The sequence below is a fragment of the Heliangelus exortis genome, chromosome 24 (assembly GCF_036169615.1).
Source record: "Heliangelus exortis chromosome 24, bHelExo1.hap1, whole genome shotgun sequence".
NCBI classification, from domain to species: domain Eukaryota; kingdom Metazoa; phylum Chordata; class Aves; order Apodiformes; family Trochilidae; genus Heliangelus; species Heliangelus exortis.
The window spans coordinates 4,017,687-4,034,871 of NC_092445.1; the positions used below are offsets into that span (position 1 = coordinate 4,017,687).

At 52.8% G+C, this 17,185-nt stretch overlaps 1 protein-coding gene across 1 annotated transcript in view; it reads left to right on the forward strand.

Moving 5' to 3' along the window:
• Positions 1-635: 635 nt before the first annotated feature.
• EPHA10 (EPH receptor A10) overlaps positions 636-17,185 on the forward strand; it is a 28,232-nt gene continuing 11,682 nt past the window's right edge. The window contains exons 1-6 of the mRNA XM_071767747.1: positions 636-771; positions 1,512-1,576; positions 2,680-3,349; positions 12,099-12,254; positions 12,775-13,116; positions 16,039-16,163. Of these exons, the coding sequence (XP_071623848.1) occupies positions 681-771; positions 1,512-1,576; positions 2,680-3,349; positions 12,099-12,254; positions 12,775-13,116; positions 16,039-16,163 (1,449 nt within the window). The 5' untranslated portion in view covers positions 636-680. The remainder of the gene's footprint in view (positions 772-1,511; positions 1,577-2,679; positions 3,350-12,098; positions 12,255-12,774; positions 13,117-16,038; positions 16,164-17,185) is intronic.

The following is a 17,185-nucleotide window of genomic DNA, read 5'->3' on the forward strand; positions in this document are numbered from 1 at the left end:
CAGTGGCATCTTCTGGGGGTTTCTTTGTGGCCACTCTGACTCCCATGACAGCGATTGGGCTGGGAGGGCTTGGAGCCAACGCTGGGAATGTAATTCCAACCTGGAAAGGAGGAAGGAACGGTTTGATGGAATGCTGGCACTCCTGGGCACTGCTGCTGGCTGAGGGCAGTGGTGATACCTGCCCTGCCGTGCCATGCCGTGCAATTTCGTGCCGTGCCGTGCCGTGCCGTGCCACGCCGTGCCGTGCCGTGCCGTGCCGTGCCGTGCTCCCGGGCCCGGTGGAGCAGGAATAAAGCTCTGACGGGTCTCAGACTGCCCGTGACGGGGCACGGGGGGGGGGGGGCAGGAGGAGCACAGCCCCGGTCGTTATGGCTGTGACCACGTGGCTGCCGCGCCCCGGTGTCCCCCGGGGCTGCCCTGGGTCCCCCCCAGCCCTTTGGCTCCAACGGGAAAGGCGAGAGCGGTCCCCGGGCATCCCCGCAGTCCCGGCGGGGCGGGACCGCAGCCGCCATCAGTCGGTCTCAGAGTGAACGGCGGCCCCGCCCTCCTGACCACGCCCTCCCGACCGCGCCCCGTTTCGCCCCTCCCCTTCCCGCTGATTGGCCGCGCCGGGAGGTGGGCGGGGCGGGGCGGCCGGCGCGCGGCGGCGGCGGCGCGGGGCGCGCGGAGTCGGGGCCGCCATGGCGACGGCGCGCGGCGGCGGTGGCTTCCCCCGCGCGCTGCCGGTGCTGCTGCTGCTGCCGGTGCTGCCCCGAACCGGCACCGAGCAGGGTGAGCCGGGCGGCACCGGGACCGGCACCGGGACCGGCAGCACCGGGTGCATCCTCGGTCGCGCTGAGCTCCCCCCGCTCCCGGGCCCACCTGTCTCGATGCTCGGTGCTGCCGCGGTGGCTCCGGTGTCGGTCGCCCGCAGCGTTTCGGGCCGCGCGTTGCGGTGCCGGGAGGGGCCGGTGGGGTCGGGGCCGAGCGCGTTTCTTTTCTCCCCCCGGGGTTGGCGCCGTGGGCGCGGCGGGGGCTCCGCGGGGCGGACGCTGATGTGGTTCCTCCGGTGTCCCGCTGTCCCCTGAGGACAGGAAGGATCGGGGGATACCGGGGTCCCGAATATACGAGGAGGCGATCGCCGGTCGGGGAGCGGCTGCGGAGGGGTCGGGGAGCTGAGGATGCGGGGGAAAAACCGCGTCTGGCAGGGGGGACTCGGTTCCCGCGGGAAGGGAACCGGTGCCTCACCCCGTCCCGTTCAGCCCCGGGGGACGCGCTCGGGGATGTCACCCTCATTAGGTCAGAGTGCTAATGAGGAGAGAATCAGGTACTAATCACCGGCTGGCGGGACGGGTCCGGAGGTGCTGCAGCCTTTTTGGTTCTGCAGCCCCCGCCCGGTACCGGGGTGCCCCGGGGCTGGTGGGGCTGGGGCGGGAGCTGCTCCCGCAGCCTGGGACCTCCCTCCCTCCCGCACGGCAGCGGTGTTGCGGGGGGGGAGCTGCCGTCTAACGCGTTGTTTCCCTCTCCTGCAGTTGTCCTGCTGGACTCCAAGGAATCGCAGGCGGAGCTGGGCTGGACCTCGCACCCGTCAAACGGGGTGAGTGCGGGTTGGGGTCGGGCTCCCCCTCGGTGCTCCCGCTCTTTCCCGGCGGTGGGAGAGGTGCGGGCGATGCGGGACAGCTCCGGGGAAGGGATTTTGCCCTCCGGTGTTTAGCGAACAACCCCCGGCCGGCTGAGGCTTTGCAGCTTTTGCTCCTGGGGCTCAGTCGCCCCCTTGGGAGAGGCTGTGGCTGGGGTGGGGTCATCAGGAGCTGTGGGACTGGGAGGTTCCTCGGTCAGGTCCTTGCTTTGCGCCAGGGTCGGTCCCAGCTGCTCTCAGGAGTGTGTTGGGAAACTCGGAGTTGTGCTCCTTGCTGCTTTGGGTTCGTTTTACAGATTGGAAACAACCAGAGGCAATAGTTACAGATCCTGGAGTCATCTGTGTTGCCCAGCTGTTATCCTGCAGTAGAAACTCTGTTTTGGGTACATCTGGCTATCTTGTATGAGTTTACCCCCCTGAAAGGATGGCTTTGGGAAGCTGCCAGGTGATCCTTAAGGCTGTGAGGGTTGAATCATCGTTTCACTGATCAGAATCTCTGCTGGTAGCTGGGGAAATACCAATTTCCTTCCAGGCAGAGGATTTGTCCTATTTAGCTAAAATTCCTGCCAGAGAAGCTGCTGCTTGTTCATGAAGATGTCTGTCCTTGCACGGTGGTGGTCTCACATCTCCTTGGTCATCTTTGGCACCCTTGGGTAGCCCAACCCCACCTGGAATTCTGCTGAGGGGATGCTGTGCAGATGACCCTTTCCAGGGACAGGGGAACTAAGGAGTATGGGGGAGGTAAAGTCTCTGGCTTCTCAGCAGAGAACACATCCAGTTTCATACCAGACATTATTTTAGAAGGTCTGATGCCACCAACACAATCCTTTGGCTGTGTGTCCATGTTTGCTCCTCTGAGAAGAGCTCAGATACGGGTGGTCCAGCAGCACTGCTGTGTTCCACTGTGGGGGTTTTGGTGGGCTCAGGGCTTGTGGTGCCTATGATACAATCATAGATGGCACGGTGATACTTCTCCTGACTGGTGTGTTTCTGCTGGGGTGGTTGGCTCTTGCTCACGGCAGCTCTGGAGCTGTTTAGAGCCCTTTGTGTTCTTTCCTCAGTGGGAAGAGATCAGCGGCGTGGATGAGAATGACAAACCCATCCGCACCTACCAGGTCTGCAACGTCATGGAACCAAACCAGAACAACTGGCTGCAGACAGGCTGGATCGCCAGGCGTGATGGGCAGAGGATCTTCATCGAGCTGAAGTTCACCCTGAGGGACTGCAACAGCATTCCTGGCATGACAGGAACCTGCAAGGAGACCTTCAATCTCTACTACATCGAGTCGGATTCTGACCTGGGCCGTAGCGTCCACGAGAGCAAACACACCAAGATTGACACCATTGCTGCTGATGAGAGCTTCACACAGGGGGACCTGGGCGAGCGTAAGATGAAGCTGAACACCGAGCTGAGGGAGATTGGGCACCTGAGCAAGAGAGGCTTCCACCTGGGCTTCCAGGACGTGGGTGCCTGCGTGGCGCTGGTCTCCGTGCGTGTCTATTACAAGAAGTGCTTGGCCACGGTGCAGAACCTGGCCGTGTTCCCAGACACGGTGGCAGAGGCAGCCTTTGTGACTCTGGTGGAAGTTAAGGGCACTTGCGTGGCTCACGCCGTGGTGGACATGGATAATCCCCCCCGGATGCACTGCAGTGCAGAGGGAGAGTGGCTGGTTCCCATCGGGAAGTGCACCTGTGGGCCTGGCTTCGAGGAGAAGGACGGGGGATGCAGAGGTAAGGGTGGTATCCCTGTCCTCGGGTGCTTTTTGGCTGTGTCAGTTTTTTTGTCTGGCAGTTTTGTTGCTGCCAGGCTGCTCCAGCCTGCGTGGTGCCCGAGCAGAGCTGGGAGGAGTGGCATTGCCTTTTGTCAGGGTGGCATTGCCTTTTGTCAGCAGTACCAATCTGTTGGCTGATTCCAGCCCCCCAGCTGACAGCCAGACCTTGGTTTGAAGGGTGACAACTGGGTAAATGGGTGCTGGTGGCTGCTGGGCAGCAGGGGGTTGGCTGGGCAGAAGTGCTGAAGCTCTGAAAGCCACCAGGCGTTTCCCACAGCTGTATTTGTAGCTACAAAATGACTCTAGAACATTGATGTCCTCGTTGCCATGCTTTAGACAGCTTAATAATTCTGTGACTGTACAGCCAGCAAGGTTACATCTAATGACAGCTGTAAAAATGGATATAACCTCTGTCTTAATGGGTTATCCCTCCAATGAACCTGGTGCTGCAATCACTTTGATCTCAATTTCAAAGGCGGGCGTGGGATCAGCTCTGGGAGTTTTTTTCAGGAAGAGGTGCCTGAAAGCTCTCCTCCCTGCCTGTGCCTGCTGTCCAGGTGGTACCTTGGACCTCTCTGCCTTTTCCCTGTGTAGAAAAATGGATTGAGAGGAAATGGGCTAAGTAAGTCCCAAACAGGAACAGTTTCCCATGTGCTGGATGTGTGGTTGATGGGACAGTCAGCTTTGCCAGGGCTGCTTGATGCTTTTCGGGTTTAAATGGTACCAAACCTTCCAGCAGTGTAGGGGAAACCTTTCCCTGTGCTCCAGGCAGTGACTCTTTGCTTGGTGCCCTCCTTAAGAAGACCTTATTAAAACTATCAGGGTGAAATCTCGGTGCTGTGCGTTGCTCCAGTGGCTGCGTGGCAGCTGGCCCTGCTTTCCCCATCTGTTTGGAGTGGGAATTTACATAGCAAGTCCCAGAAGGCTTTTGCTAATGTTTCAGGTTTCTCTGTGTTGAGTTTAAATAATTCATATTCTCTAAGGGAAAAATATTTGAAGTGATTTAATGGACATAATTGAGTTTTTCCCCCTCTCGCAGAAGCAGGTCATTAGTCACTCTTTGTGGAGCAGTGTTTGATGTCTGGTCAAATATCAGAAAACACTTTTTAAGGAAGTTTTTGGGTTTCCTTGGAGCCTTGCATTATCATAGCACTAAGTGAATAACTTTAAAAGATTTCCAATGGAAGCATCCAGGGTTGTGGACATTCTTCAAGGAGGACAAAAGCCCTTGAGCTAGAGGGTAAATGTGATGGGAGCTTAGAGGTGTTCAGACTGCCAGGTGATGGCACAGCACATCTGGCTCCACCACTGAGGTCCCGTGGTGGTGGCTTTGGGGGCAGCTGTGTCTCTGCTGGATCCTCCTTGTCTGTCAGATTTCTTGTCCAGAATCTGTCACAGCTTTGGATGCTGCGAGCAGCTGGACCCAGAGTTTGCTCAAGGATTGCTTGTAGGGGCAGCCCAGGGACAAAGCCTGGGTGGCTGTCAGTTCTCTGGACTGTCTCTGGTGCTGCTTTGCAGCTCCTGGTAGTTTGCCTTGGATCTTCTCTGAGGACTTTCTGGCTGTGCCTGCAGCATGGGACGTGCTGGTGTCTGGAGTCAGTCGTGGTTTGTGTCCCTGTAACCAGGAGTGAGGTGCTGAAGCCATCCTGCTGTGGAGAGAAGGTTTGTGTCCTCAGCCTGAAACCAGGAGGGATGAAAAAAAGCCTGGTAGGATTTACAGCCCTGCTGTGAGAGAGCTGAGCTGCCCCACTGGTTGGTTTTGTGGGCTGCCCAGTCTGGTTTGTGCCACTGCTGGGGTGGAACTGGGCAGCTTCAACATCTGTGTTAATGTCTGCCTAAAATGAGAGGAGAGGTTCTGTCACTGTAAATACATTTAGGCTGCTTTTCTTGTCAAATATCTATCCCCAGCCAGATGCTTTGCTCTAGCAGGTGCACAGCAGACAAAGGAGAAGTCCTGGTGCTCTGTGGATGATCACCTCTCCATCCCTATTTTGTCTTCAGGAGGCTTCTTGGCACTGATACCTTTTTATCCTTAATTTTACCAGGTGTGAGCTGTGGCCCCATCGTGCCATTTCCTCTGTGGTGTGTTGCAATAGCTTTTGTGTAAATGAAACCATGATGTGGAGGAGCTGCCTAACATGTGGTGTAAAGTTGTCTCTTTCTGCTTCATCTTTTCCATTCAATCCCTTGCAATATCCGCAAGGAGAATTTCAGCAAAGCCCAAGGTTAATATTTACCAGCCAGATTTGCTGCAAATAAGGCAACTTCAACCAGACGTTGCATTAATATGATGGAGACCAGATTCCAAAAATAGCTGCCAGCCACTCTCCTTTGACAGAAACGTAAATTGGTGCTGGAGCTAAGTTTCCTTCTCCATTTATTTTCCTCCACTTCTGACAGCAGTGGCAGAGCTGGCTCTGCCCTGTGCCAGGCAAATGCCCCCATGCTTTTTTCTCCTCCCTGGCCCTGCATCATCTCCTGGACACAAATCCTCACTAATGAGGAGGGAGCAGTCTTGGCTGATGGCAACCACCAGTAATGCACAGTGCAGGAAGCAAGAAATGGGCTCCCTGACCTCCTGTGGGTCCCCTCTGTGGTCTGCTGGAGAATGAAGGACACAGAGCTGTGAGTCTGCTCTGCTCATCAGGTGGGTTGCATTAATTATGCTGTAATTGCCTGCTGCATCTGACACTGCCTGCAGTGTAATTACACTTCATGGAAGCTTATAATTGTTGCTGTTAATGAGGAGAGAAGGCTTGTGACAGCATGGGCTGGCTGATGGTGTGGCCCCTCCATTGTTGCTGTTTTCCTGACCCATTTTCAGCTCCCCCCTCATTCAATCCTGGTGGGGTTGTGTCCCTGCTGGGCTCTGGGGTGCTGCAGTCCCCCTGGAGCAGTCCTGGAAGGTGCTTTGCCTCCTCATGGAGCCCCTGTCCTGGTTCTCCTCCTAACCCACATTGCCCTTGGAGTCCCTTCAGTTCACAGCTTCTTGTCCTGGTGGCACGAGCAGTGGGAACTTCTCTCCTAGCAGGTTGTGCCTTGCTACAGATCTCCCAGGAAAGTCAGTGTTATCTTTCCTGTGCTCGGCTTCTTGAGTAGTGGAGGAACAAATGGCTAAGCAAAGCCTTTGAGATCATCCTGCCTGATGTGAGCTGTAGGTCTGTGGACAAAGCCACAGCTGTAAAGAGTGTGAAATAAGAGTAGCTGAGTAGCTTCTTTGATGCTGCAAGGCATTACCTGGACATAAACTTGGTCAATGTTTGGAGCAAATTTAAAGGAAAGTATTTCTACAATAAAAAAGTATTTGGATGAAGTCCTTGATTTTTATGTTTGAAAGGGTAGTGCTACAGTAGAGGTTAAAATCCCAGTCTTTCCATCTTTGTCCAGTTTTAGGGAAGTTTTAGCTTCCCTTTTAGTCCTTGCCTTCTGCTGCTGAGCATCTCAAGCTGAATGGAGGGAGAGAAATTAAACCCTCCTGCCCACACTGGGGTGACAGTGCCTCTTCTGCCAGTGGATTGCAGACACTGACTTTAAAAAAAAAAAAAGTCCCAAAGCAGTGTCCTGGCCCTGGGAGCTCCTCTGCATGGCCAGGGCTTGCTTTTGCTGAACAAACTCTTGGGGTAGGAGTGGGATGTGGTGCTGGGAAGGTGCTTTCCTGTGAATTGCATTTGTCCCATCAGGGAATTGGGTCACTACAGTGTCTTAGATGGCACATAAATAGTTCAATTGGAAGTTAGAGAAATTTAGAATAATAAATGACAATATTTTGTCATTTAGTTCAAAGATAGCTCCTGAAGCTCAATGTCTGCTTCTCTGTTTAAGCACAAAAAAGATGGATCCAAACACACAGTGCCAGGGGCTTTTGCTTTGTTTCATCTTTAATACATTAGCTTACAAACCTGTGTGTGCTTCTGGAGTTTATTTCATCTTCTGGCTGATGCCTGAGCATTATGCACAGTATGTTTATTTTTTCTCCTGGGACTCTGGAAGTTGCACAAAGCACCAGGCTTTGCTTTCATCACTGATGCAGCCAGCGGCATCCCCCAGACCTGGGGCGGCTGAGCAGGTTGGGCTGCACTTGTTGAGCTGTGCAGGGTGGAAAAGAGGGGCTGGGGGGCTAAATCTGTGGCTGCTGCTGAAAGAGTCATCACTGAGGAAATTTATATTGCGGTTTCCTTCAGATTATGGGTTGGCTTTCTCTGCCTGGCTGCAGCACCATGGTGACACGGGCAAAGGGGCAGTTTGGAGGCTTGGGGAGCTTTGGACTTGGAGCATCCACCTCTGCCCCCACCCAGGGCCTTATGGTGGGTGCTGCTTCCCATCAGTCATGCCAGTGAAACTCTGCTGTAAAATATGCTTTCTCTTCAGTCTCTTTTTTTGGAGTAATGATCAAGCTTGGAGATATTTATTGTTGGGTACTGCGTATTATATTGCTGTTTTACAATGTGTCTGAAATAATTATGGCTGTGGAAATTGTGACAGAGCCAGACACAAATTACTCCGTGACACTTAATTTTAGAGGAAACTACTCAGAAAATTACAAGCATCACAATGCATTTGCAGAATTCCTGCCAGGTTTAAGGTTATAGATCCCTGGCTGCTAGGTGGACGTGCTGGAGGTTCTGCTGAAATAGGTGGGGAGGGGGTCTTGCCTGTGGCAAAGGGAATTTGTGTGAGATGCAGTGCTTGGCAGGAGTGGGGTGTGCTGGCCAGGCTGTCCTTTGCAGGGAGGTTTGGTGGATACATTGGGGAACTGGAGGAGACAACAGTAAATTGCAGCTGGCTCAGGGGATGTGCTGGCTTCAGCGTGTCCTTGAGGAGTGTTCCTACAGAAATAGCACAGAGGTTCTGTTCAGTCCTGCTGGAGCACTGGATTCAAGCAAATGCATTCTCTTTCAAATCTCAAAGCTGTCTTACTGAATATTCTTGGGTATTTATTTTTCTTCAGCTATTAAGAGCACATTGCTGCACAAAGATCTGGCCTCTAGACATAGGCTTTCATTTCACTGCTCTTCAAATTATTTAACAAAGGGGAAAATCATAAAGTAGCATTGTCCTAAAGTTTTCAGAGATGCTGGGAACATGTCAGACCGTGGGCTGCTGAAAAGTATTACTGAAAAGCAGTTATTAAAAAAAAGAAGTTTGTGGAAGACCTTTGAGTGGTGAAGGGTCCGTTTTGGCAGGCACAAGGTACTGAGGTGAGAGGGGCTGCAGACCCAAGCCAGCACTTGGATTGATTGTTCACTCACCCTGACTTTGTCCCTCTTGCCCAGGTGTGGAGAATTTATTTCCCTTGCTCCCCGTGGGGCTCTGTACCAGCATCACTCTCTGCCTGCAAGGTATTGATTACAGTTTTTGCAATAAGACAAGGCAAGATTACAATCCCAGCGTGTCTGGGGGAAACGGGAGCCTCCCTAGTGCCTGGGGACATTTGTTGAGGCTCTTTCACCCCTGAAGCTTCCTTCTGCTGCTGTGTTTTTTCACAAGGTGCCCTGTCTGGTTTTGAGCAGCTTGTCCTTGGCTGCTGGCAGCATCCTTCAGGGTCCCTCTGTGGTCCCTGTGCCCCTGGCTGCAGTGGCCTGGAGCACCTCTCCTCTTAACGTGTTGGTGAAGTGTTTGGAACATGATAAAGTGTGACTTGCTTGGCTTGATAATGGCATTATGATAGATGGAGGCTGGATGTGCCAGCTGGGTCCAGGGAGGGGCAGAGCTCCTGGGAGAGAGGAGTTGAGAACAGCATCGTATTTTATATGACCCGTGACAAGAGAGAGTTGGCAGAGACAGGAGAAATGGAGGTGGATTTAGTGTTGTGCTGCTGGGTGCCTCCACTCGGGGTGCTGGAAGGGTTTCTGCACCCCTGGGCACTGGCTGCTGTTTTGCTGGATGCCTCCTTCAGCAGAGAAAATGAACACACAGTCAAAGCACAGATGAACTTTGTCAGATACAATCTGATGACAAAAAATGGAAAGGATTGATTTTGGAAGGCGACCAAGTTGTGGTGTTAATTACAAATGGCTGTAGAGGCATTTTGGGTGAAGCTGCAGGTATTATTGATCCCTGCTGGCATGCATGAGGCTCTGCCCCTACCTACAGGGGTTCAGCAACGTGAAGAAGTTCAATAGTGCTAATGGAGGAAGTGTCCTTTATGGGTTTTCTCTTTCTCTGAAGATATCTGCAAGGTTTGTAGGTCAACAAGCTGACCCAAGACACTTTGGAGGGAGAAGGAAAAAAAAAAAAAAGCAGAACACATCAAAAGCATTCAGACTAAATGCTGAGGAGGGTTTAAACACACCAATGAGCTCCAGTATGGAGAAAATTATTCCAGACAGCAAGGAGGGGTAAGAGTGGCTACAAAGGCATTTCTGGAGCTTGCTGCTGGGACAGCAGATGCCTTCCACAGCCAGCAAGAGGTTCATCCTGGAACAGGATTCAGTCTTTGCTCTCATTTCCTTAAAAGCCAATTATTTTCTTTGCAAACCAACACGGAGAGCATTTGCAGAGGGAAGATGTGAATCCTTAAGCACTGACTTCTGCCTTTGGTTGTGCAGTCAGTGTGCTGGTGGGACCTCCAGAGACCCAAGTCCTGCTCCTGATCCTCTTTTCTTGTGTGACTGCACAAATTGGAGCATTGTTCTGTCCCAGTTTCCCACTTGTCACTGGGGTTTGTGTTTCCATACATCAAAAAAGAAAACAAAGGTTAACTTAATTGCTGGAGGTAGTCAGCTGGTGCAGTGGTGGGTGTAAATGCATCACATAAAAGGCTGCTGACCAGCTAGTAAATACTGCTGTGGGGATTAATAACTTCATTTTACTGCTGCCTGCAAAATCTTGGCCCTGCTTCACTTGAAGAGCAACTGCAGTCAGCCCTGGAACTCACACAGCCCGTGTCCTGCAGCCACTTTGTCCTACCTGATGCACTTAGGCAGTCGCTTTTAATGACTTTTCATTGATGAACAAGATGCAGGTGCTCAAACTCTGGTGCCCTTTTGTTGAGAAATCAGGATCTATTCTGCTGTTTTCTAAGCCAAAACTTGAACATGTAGCTAACTGTGGGTTAGAAAATGGTGAGACCCTTGGTGAAGGAGCAGCTCCAGCATCCCCAAAGAGAGGAATTTAAGTTCCTGGCCAAGAGAAAGTAGCAGCTTATGGAAAAATCTTGTTGGCAGCTTGGTGGTGCTGTGAGATGGAGATGTCTGAACTTCTGGGGAGGGAAAATCAAAGCTGTCCCATGCTAACTGAGCAGGAAGCCACACGTTGCTCAGCTCTGCATCCTTGGTTGCCCCTGCTCTCCCTGTGGCACAGCCTGGGCAGGAGAGGACACTCAGAGAGAGCCATCAGCTCTTGTCAGAGGAGCTGCAGCAGATGAGTCAGTAAGAGAAACCCTTCCCTTGGGGCATGGTGCTGGGTGATCTGCCAAGCTGCAGCACAGATCAGTGCTGCTTGTTCTGCTGCTGGTCGGATCCTGGGTGCACAGCGTTGGGTCACGGGGGGGAAAATGTGTGTTCCTTAGTGGAATGGATAAGGTGTGGGGGGTGAGCAGGGAATAGTTTATGGGAAGTGATGGAGAGAGGCCCTGAGTCTGTCTGACCATCCAGCTGCTTCTCTCTGGCTCTAGGAGAATGTATGGTTGAATTTTATTATTTAATAATTAAGTTACGATAGTTTCAGAGGACAAGGACTAGGACAGAAAATAGTGTACAAAACCAGAGGATTTCTTTCTATAAATTGATGTCCTGATCTCTGGAGAGCTGTCACATACCCACTGCAAAAATGAGCACCGTGAAATAACAGGGACACCTAAAACCAGCTGGGGACCAAGAAAAACACCCATAGGATGAGGTGGTGGAGGGTGGGAGTTTATCTGAGAGAAGAAACAGAGATGCACAAATGATGCATCACGTGTGCTTGGGATGATTCTGTTCTTCTCAAGCCTAAGAATGAGACAACCAAGGAACAAATGAACAAGCAAGCCCGTGGACTGCTGGTGGGATGTGCTCACACAGGTCCTGGTGCCTGTGTTCTGGGAAATGCAAACCAGTTATTTACTGATCCCTTCTGATGGACACTTTGGTAAACTTCTGGCTATTGGAAAACATGGAGGAGCAGCTGGAAAGTTGGAGCCCAGACCCCAGCAGGGTGCTGCAGTCCTGTGGCTCTGGGGCACCGAGTTTCTAATGGCCTTGTGCTTTGTGAAGTCACCTCCTCTGAAATGCTCAGCTGGTTTCAGCATCCTAGAGAAGGATCCTCTCCTCCCTGTGCTCTGGCCAGTGCTCTGGCCTCAGATCACAGCTGTAGCTGCCAGTTTTATATCATGCTAAAAATTAATGAGCCAGAGTGCACTGGAATAATCTGCTTTAAGAGGCAGAGTCTCAGCAGCCGACTCCTTAAAAATGATAAGAGAGGAGTGTGCCTTAGTGGAGCTGTTCACCTGGGAACTTTACAAGTGATTAAATATTCCAGGAGCTGATGAAGGGACAGCAGCACCACAGCAGGAAGATGAAGCAGCACAGGAGTGGCTTGAAATCCAGCTCAGACCAGCTCCTGCCCCTGGGGCTGCTCCTGCTGGAGTCACCTCTCAGCACAGAGGTGCTGCCAGCCCCAGGGGACAGTGACAGGCACAGGATGTCCCAGGAAAGAGGCGAATGCCATCACCAAACACATCCCCCGGTCACCATTCTTCCCGTAACTCCCTCTCTCTGTCTTTTCAGCCTGCCTGCCTGGGTTTTACAAGCTCTCCCTCCGTCTCCCTCTCTGCTCTCCTTGCCCTGAGCACAGCTTCACACATGAGGAGGCCTCCACGTTCTGTTCGTGCCAGAAGAACTACTCCAGGTCCCCGTCAGACCCACCATCAGCCTCCTGCACACGTATGGCTGCAATGGGGGCTCTTTGCAGAGTGAAGAGAGGGGGGGATCCCGAGGCCACTCTGACCCTGCTGCTCAGGGGGTTTCCTCATGTTGTGCCACCCCCTGGGAGTCGGGCATGTCTGTGCCAGGGGAGGGGATGGGGCTGTCCCTGTGCCACGGGGCTGTCACCCGATGGCACAGATGTGCTGTTGGGCTTGCAGCCTCCCCTGGTAAAACCAGGGCACCATTGATAGCACTGACAGATTTTAATTAAATGGCCTCTAGTTAATTGGCTCAGCCCCAAGCCTCTCCATCACTGGGAGTGAGCTGTGCGGCCATGGGGAACCTGTGTGGTTCTGGGGGGGTTCCCAGGGGCTCCCCAGCCAGGAGCTGGCTCTGCTGGGTGCTTCTCCTGCACCCTGAGACCTGTGTGCAGGATGTGTCCCCACACTGGGGACCCTCCCCTCTCTGTCCCCATCAGCCCATCCGTGTTCCCTTGTTCTGGGGGGCCGCCCCTCCACAGAACTTTCTCTGTTTCCAGGCCCACCCTCAGCCCCCAGGAACCTGGTTTACAGCCTGCGTCGCTCCTCCCTGGTGCTGGAATGGAGCGCCCCGGCCGATGCGGGCGGCCGTACGGACCTGACCTACAGCCTGTGGTGCGGGCGGTGCCCCCCGGCCCCGCGGGGACGCTGCCAGCAGTGTGGCAGCGGCGTGGGCTTCGTGCCGCAGCAGACGGGGCTGGTGGGCCGCACCGTCACCCTGGTGAACCTCCTGCCCCACGCCAACTACACCATCCGCGTGGCCGCCGTCAACGGCGTCTCGGGCCTCTCCCCGCTCTCCGGGCAGGAATACGCCGAGGTCAACGTCTCCACGGGCCCCGCAGGTACGGCTCAGGGACACGGGGACACTGCCCGTGCTGTCTGGTGCTCCTGGGTCACCTCTGGTGGGCCTTGGGTCTGCTCAACAACCAGGGGGACGTGGGCGCTGTCCTCAACTCCGCACGCCCGGCCCCGCAGTTGTCCCACAGTTGAAATGAAAACGTCTTCTTCTGTTTGTTTCTCATGTCTGCTCCCCCCCGTGGGGCACTGAGCACCCATCCTGCCCCCAGCGAGCCAAGGGTTTTGTTGGTTTGCTCCCCAGTTGCCAGCTGTGCCTGAGGAAAACCATCTCAGGCTCGTGTGTCCTTGCCCTGGTTTTAATTTGCATGGAAACCCCTTTGCCAAGCACCAGTTAATGGAGACGGATGATACTCACACACCTCCTGGCAGGAGCTGGCCAACAGTTTCATATGAAGAGATTAAACTTTGATCTGGTTATAAATAATTTCCCCACCACTAGATCAGATGTTTTTGAGCCGCGTTGCTGCTTCCCTCACACAATAATTTCTGTGGATCTGTTGGGTGGGTGCTGTGCCACAGACTGCTCCTGGGTGGAGGTGTCATTCTTCATTAGGATCTTCGCTGTTCAAGGGTGGATTGAGCTCTGGGAAGATCTCTCTGGTGAGCTCAGGCTCTTCCCGAGCCAGCAACAAGCTGGAGGGAATGGGGTCTGACAAGGAGCCATTCCTCCAGGGGCTCCTGCCTGGTGTTGGGTGGAGGGATCGGTGCTTGGGAGCTTCAGGTCTGAGCTGGGGACAAGGCAAGGTCCTCGTCCTCTGCAGGGAGCAAAGGAACAGGGCCGTGGTACCAACCCGTTCCATGGCTGTTTCATGCAGTTTTGTTCTGGAGAATCTCAGCCCCTGACTTGACACCCATACTCCTGAAGGAACTGACATATGCATAATGAATATGCCATAATTAATCTGGTAATCTCTTCAAAATCAATGCCTCTTGTCGAGCTGTTGAGTCTCCGGATGCAGATGGTGCCTCAGAATTAGCTGTGCAGCTGAGGCTCACAAAGTTTCTTGAAACACTGAGATGTTTTTTGCCTCTCTCGGGGCAGTGCCAGCCTGGAGCTGCTCCATCTACAGGTGCCTGGGTGGCCCAGCTCTGTCTGCAAGAGGTGACAGGGATGATCCAGCTGAGGTGACAGGGATGATCCACCTGATCCTGTTGGCAAGAAGGGGCAGAGGGTGATCTGCAGAGGTTGCTTCTTGATCCGTGTGGCCATAGCAGCCCTCTGGGGAAGGAGGGGACAGAGGGATAGGAGGTCACTGAGCCATGGCTGGCAGAGATAGCTTTTGGGGCTGTTCCTCAGTGTGCCATCTCCAGGGAGTCCTGGAGCCCCTCATCCGTGTCAGAAGTGCCAGGTGGGACCAGGAGATGCTGGAGCAGCAGTGACTTTTGTGGTGGTCTCGGGAGTCATTTGCAGCAGTAGGGAAGCTCTGGCTGCAGATCTGCAGATTCCAAGGAAGAGCTAAACAAAAATCCAGGACCCTGTTGGTCTCCAATACCCTGCTCCTCCAATACACTGGAATGTGGCCTCTCACTGCCCTTCCCCTGCAGCACTCGCCGAGGGAATCAGCTGTTGTTCGTTGTATTTGCAGGGGAAAGGAAAAGATGCTATTTAGTCTGCAGGAGGCAAAATTAATACTGTGTTTTTTCTAATCTGGCCCCAGCGTGGGACTAAATAAAAGTGTTTGAGGAGAGAGGAAGCTGTTTACCTGCAGGAGCAGAGCTGCATTAGCCATGTAGATGTGCACTCCAGGATGGTGTCATTTATATTCCCGGCAGGGATCAGCTCCTGTCTTAAAGGGCTTTTAAACCCCTTGTAGATTAATAATGCAGCCAGTGCCAGAATGTGTTCTCCTTTCTGAGGCTGGAGCAGTGGTTTGTGCTGAATGAGGTCCCCTCAAGTCACTTGCTCTGTGTGTGCCTGCTGCTGGCACAGGGCCCTGGGGAGCAGGGGGCAGCATGGGGACACTTTGTGACCTACTGGCACTGGGACCCATGGGCACTCCCAGTTCTGTTCCATGGCCTCCATGGGGTTTGGGGTGCCACGGGTCATTCAGGGGAGGGACAGAGCCCACACCTCATTTTATGCCTTTTCTGCTGCTGCACTGGTTAATTAAGAGGAGTAAACCCACAGATGACAGAGTGGAGTTTATAAAATCAGGCAGAGTGGTGAATAATTTAATATTTGCTTTTCCAGAATAGAGGCAATGTTAGGGGAGCTTAAAATATTGATGGGAAACACATTTTTTTTCCCCCCAGTGTGAAATGCTTTATAGTCTGTGTGATTTTCTGTACTGCTTTTTAAACAGGGTTGAGGGCAGTGCCTGCTCCTCTGGCATGTGCCATGGGTTCTGCTCTGCAGCCCAGCACTAAGTGAGTGTGACTTTTTCCTGATGACTTTAAGTCAGGGCCACTTGTTCAGGTTTTTTTCAGTCCGTTTGTGAGACTCAGAGATCCAGGAGGGCATCTGTCTGCTGTATTATTGATGGGAATTGTGTAAAACAGCAAGGAGCACTTAACTTGGCTTACAGAAGCCAAGCCCAAGGTAAGTGTTGAGCTGGCCTGAGCCTGTGCCACTGGTTTGGTAGCACAGGAGAGCTGCCTGTGCAAGGAAGGAGGTGGGAATATTAATTTTTTGTTGGTTTGTTTGCTTGTTTGCTTGTTTTTCATCTTGTTGAAATACCTCTTACACGTGAAAAGCAGAGTTTTGGGGCAGAAGTGCAGCCACCACAACTGAAGATGTTGAGTCAGAGATTGAATTCCTCGTCACCTGTGATCTGTCTGCTCTTGGCTGCTCAGGACTGGGGTGTGGTGGCCCACGGTGTCACTGGCCATGTCCCAGGGGTCTGGCAGGCTGCAGGGCAGGGGGATGTGGCAGCACCACGGTCACCTGCTGCTCTCTGCTTTTCCAGCACCAACTCCCATCACGGATATCCACATGGATAAGGTTGAGCAGAAGAGTGTCTCCTTGTCCTGGCAGGAGCCAGGTTTCCCACCCAGCAACAGCACTGAGTATGAGGTCAAGTACTATGAGAAGGTAGGCTCTGGGGTGGGCTCATCCCCCCCTGTGCTGGGGGATGCCACGTGTGTCACCAGCCACGTCAGCCACCCACTGCATCAAGAGTGAGGGTGGGGAGAGGGGGAGGGAGTGTGAGTCTGGTGACAGTGGTGGTGTGAAGGCTTTACTGGCCCCTGACAGTGAGAGGAGTGTTTGAAATGAGAGCCAGTAAGGTCTTGTCCTTATGCAATCTGCTTATGCAAGTTCTAGGAAATGGGATTATTTGTAGAGTTTATGTTAACTGGTTGTTTTTTCCCCCCAGCACGATTTCACCCAGTCCTAATGATGACATCTCCCAGGGAGAAAGAGCAAAACTAATAATTTTTTTTTTAAAATGTTTTGGGCGTCTTTTTTCAAGAAAATGTGAGGTCTGGGTATTTGCCATTAGCCAGCCAGCCAGGGACTGCTCTAACCAGATGGGGTTCCTGAATTTTTGAGGAGATGACAGCTACATTAATACCCTGCTCTATGGGAAGGTGTTGGGCCTCGTGCTCTTCACTGGTTTAAGGCTGAGAGGCACTGAACCAGTGACTTCCATGAGCTGTGACTGATCTCCCACCCAGGAGGGGACACAGGCAAACATTTTTATGCCAGTCTCTTAGTGTTAAAAATAGCTGCTAGTTGACAGGTGCAGTGAGTGGAGAATTTTCGAAGAAATACCAGTGGGCAGAGAGCAGGGACAGTGCTCTAAATCAAAATAAATGCAGTTTATGACAGAGTTCCACAAATTACCTTATCTGCGTGTGCTCAGGCTCATTATGAAACTGATTACATGTCAAGCAAACTGTGCAGGTGACATGTTGCTGCTCCGTATTTAGAAATAAGCTACCTTGAAGCTGATTCATATTAATGTGATTTTCAACATCTGATAGATTTGAAAGGCAAAATCTGTGGGTGAGGGTGAATGCTGAAGCCCAAGACAGTAATTCCTGTGCAAATGGGCTGCAGCAAGGAGATACTCAGGGTATGTGATATGAGGAGGCATCCAGCTTGGGTAGAGA